The sequence below is a fragment of the Anoplophora glabripennis genome, unplaced genomic scaffold (assembly GCF_000390285.2).
Source record: "Anoplophora glabripennis isolate ALB-LARVAE unplaced genomic scaffold, Agla_2.0 scaffold4194, whole genome shotgun sequence".
In the NCBI taxonomy this organism is placed as follows: domain Eukaryota; kingdom Metazoa; phylum Arthropoda; class Insecta; order Coleoptera; family Cerambycidae; genus Anoplophora; species Anoplophora glabripennis.
The window spans coordinates 2,502-6,649 of NW_019420287.1; the positions used below are offsets into that span (position 1 = coordinate 2,502).

Below are 4,148 nucleotides of genomic sequence, written 5' to 3' on the forward strand. Positions count from 1 at the left end.
ATATCGATCGATAAAAATATTTAACAAAATTAGAATAAAAGATAGTTTGTAGTAATTAAAAATTTAATTTTGTCAATTATAACTAGGAGTTATGTTTAATATATCTGATTTGTTACGAGTTGAATTTTAATCTTTTATTATCTAGATCTATAATCAATAATTAACTAAAGCAAATTTTAAAGCGCAAAATAAAATGGTTATACAAATTTATATATAAAGAGTGTTATAACATCCCAGAACCGCGTACCCAGAGAGAAAGAGGTCTAGCTCTATAAAGTTCCTTACATAGTGATAAGCATGGCAGGTAAATATTGTAATTAATTTTTTTTTAAAGGCGTCCAACAATCAATAGCATATCCTAAACAAAATATAGTTTTACTAATCATATTCTAACAAATTACACATATTAACCAAAATATTAAAATCATTTACCATTCATCAAATAAATTAAAATAAAAATTGAATTTTTTTTTATACACATGAACAAAAATTAAAATCCAATAATCAGTCAATCAAAATAATCAATTAAATAATAATAATAAAAGAAAAATTATAATTAATTACATTATAAATATTGTCGCTAGCCAACGTGGGGCTCTCCTAAAAAAAAAAAAAAAAAAAGTGTGGCTTTCTTTTGAAAAGTTGCTTTGTTGAAAAGGTGATTTCTTAAATAAAAGGTTCTGTTGAAAATATACAGGGGCTGAAATAAATAAAAAAAAGTGATTAAAATAAAAGTGTAAATTAAAGTATTTTAAAATAGAATGGATTTAAGAAGTGGAAAGTAGAAGAAAGAAGCAGTTCTGAAGAAATGGAGAGTACAGAAGAAACAAATACAGTAACTGGAATAGAAGTAAGGGGGGAAAGGAAAGAAAGAAAACAAGAAAGAAGGACTGATATGGATTGGATCAGGGAATTGTTTCAAGAACAAAAGAAAGACATTGAAGGAAGGTTTAAAGAAACTCAGAAAAAAACAGGAAGAAATGTTCCAAAAAGCCGATTTACAAAGACAAAAAGAAAAAGAAGAAGCAATACTGCAAAGGCAGAAGGAAAAAGAAGAAGCTGAAATGCAAAGGCAAAAAGATAAAGAAGAAGCAGAACTACAAAGAAAGAAGGAAAAAGAAGAAGCTGAAATGCAAAGGCAAAAAGATAAAGAAGAAGCAGAACTACAAAGAAAGAAGGAAAAAGAAGAAGCTGAAATGCAAAGGCAAAAAGATAAAGAAGAAGCAGAACTACAAAGAAAGAAGGAAAAAGAAGAAGCTGAAATGCAAAGGAAAATTTTAAGAATAGAAATAGCTGAAGATATTGCAAAAGCAATAGAACGAGTAGAAAAAAGATTGGATGAAGTTCAACATCAATGTAACATCGAACACAAGAAATTAGAAGAAGAAATTGATGGAAAAATAAATAAAGTAGAAGAAAAGCTGGTTAAAGAAGTAAAAGAAAACATCAAGGAATGTTTAATAAAAATACAAGAGTGGATTGATGGTTACAAAAACATGGAAAAAAAGATGCAACAAAAAGAAATAGTACTAAATTGTGAGATGGAAGACATGAAAGGAAAAATCAAGAACAATCAAGAAAAAATTCAAGAAATTGAAGAAAATATACAAGGAAGAGACAGGAATGGAATTAATGAAGAACAGCATAACCAAATATTAACCTTAAGAGAAGAATTGAACAAAGAAATTAAAATGTTGAAAACCAAACAAGCCGAACAGCAACAATTAGAAATTAGATATGTTACATGTGATAAAAGTGCACCGACAGTGAAATTTAATGGTAAAATTAGTGTAATACATCCCATGGTATTTATAAAAAGTATTAAAAACAAGTGCAAAATCATTCATGACAGTGAGGAATTAAAACAAGTGATAAGAGAAAATTTAGAAGGGGAGGCAAATGTATGGTTTACAGGAAAAGAAAGTGACATAGAGAATATTAAAGAATTTGAGCAACAGTTTTTAAATCAATATTGGGGAAATTTTAATCAGAATATGATTAGAGAAAGATTATATTTTGGAAAATACAATGATAAAATGTCCAACACCATGACAAACTATGCATTAAGATTATATGCAAATGCAAAATATTTAACACCTCAACTAAATGAAAATGAAATTGTACAGTATATTTCACGTCATTTCAAGGAGGAAATTGCTGAAAGTTTAGCTATAAATAATATATGCAATATGGACCAGCTATGCAATTACTTAAACCGAATAACTAGACGTACAAATAGAAATAATGACAATCAATATGACAGTTATAGAAATAATAATTCTAGAAATTTTAATAACAATTATAATCGATCAAATTTAAGAAATAGAAATTTCCAGGCAAACAACAATCAACAACAACAAAACTACAGACATTACAACAATAACACAAATATACAAAATACACCATTTAACAGACAACAACACCATAATTATACCGAAAACAGAGATAGAAACTATAATTACAACAATAGAAACAATTTCAATTACAATCAAAACAACACTAACAGAAACAATTATCAGAACAGTACACACAATTATAATAACAATAATAGAAATAATGGGCAAAATATACAAAATTTTAACAATCAACAAAATTTTAACCATAATCAAAGAAATTTAAGACAAGTAAATTTTAATAGGGTAGAAAGACAGCATACTAGTCGTAGTGTAGAGAGAGATAACCGAAGTAGGGGAAATTATAACAATAACGAAAGATCACATTCACTAAATAGAGGAAATTCAGGGAATAATGATAGACAAATTTCAACAGATTATCAACAATTTCAGGAATATAACAATGACCAAATAAATTACCAGTCCCAAAACAATAACAATCAACAAAATTTTCAGTAAAAAGCAAACCAAATGAGGACCCTAAAATTTGCACATTTGAACATCCTAGAGAATTTATTTTTGTAGAAAATAATAAAAATGAAATTTCAGAACAATCACAACAAGTTAAATTAGTTTTCATAAAAATTTAACATCAAAATTTTAATAAAATTGCTTTAATTGACACTGGATCAGAAATATCTTTAATTAATGAAAATTTAGTTAAAAAGTTCCAAGATTTATCTAAACACATAATTAAAATACCACAAGTAACTTTAATAGGAGCTAATAACAAGAAATTGTATACAGCAAATAAACTATTGAACATAAATGTCACTATAAATAACAAAGAAATAAATTTACAACTTTTAATGGTACAAAATTTAGAATATGAGATTATTATAGGTTCAGATCAACTTTCAAAACATAAAATTGTAATTGACTATGAAAAAAATAAAATAAAACTTTATGATATGTGGATGAATTTTGAAAATGTAGAACAAGAGTTTGAGGATATGATATTAGCTAACGTAAAGAGGGTAGGAAAGATAACATGTAGGCGTATAAATGAAAATGAAAATATAAATGATTATAATAAAGAAGAATTTTATGATTAATTTGAAGAGGGTATAGATGATGTGAATGAAATAGAAATACAATGTGATGAAAAATATAAATATGTAGTAAAAGATTTATTAGGAAAGCATGAAAAGTTAATTCAGAAAGAAACACGGAAAGCTAATAATTATGTCCACAAAATCGAAGTAAATGATATACAAAATTTTAAGGCCAAAACGTATCCCATACCATACAGTTACAAAAATCAGGTCAGAAATGAAATCCAACAATTATTAAAAGAAAATATTATTGAACGAAGTAATACCTCATTTATTAACCCATTAGTAGTTGTAAAAAAGAAGGATGGTGATATAAGGCTGTGTTTAGATGCGAGGAGCATAAATAAGTATACAATACCACAATATGAGTCTCCTATGTCAATTGATGCAATTTTAGGCCGAATTACAAAGGCAAATATTTTTACAAATTAGAATAAGAGCATAGTTTTTTGTTTGATACAAATCAAGGGGTATTTTTAACATAACACACTTGTACAAATATAATATTTAACATATACCGACCAAAAAGAAGTTGTTTGTTTGAAAATTTTTACGTCACAAAAATTTTAAAACAAAGGGGGGAAATTGTGAAATACACAAAATTTTAGAACGAATTATAGAGCTATACATCAATACAGATCAAGGGAAAAATAAAAATAATGAACAAATCCTACACTCAAGTTATATTAAATATTAAATT

General features: G+C 26.5%; 1 protein-coding gene across 1 annotated transcript; it reads left to right on the forward strand.

Annotated features, from left to right (window-relative positions):
* Positions 1 to 980: 980 nt before the first annotated feature.
* Positions 981 to 2,120, forward strand: LOC111692855 (vicilin-like seed storage protein At2g18540; the record flags this gene model as incomplete). Its single annotated transcript, XM_023456982.1, has 1 exon — positions 981 to 2,120. A coding segment is annotated over exon 1 (1,140 nt), but the record flags the coding sequence as incomplete, so codon positions are not given.
* Positions 2,121 to 4,148: the final 2,028 nt, after the last annotated feature.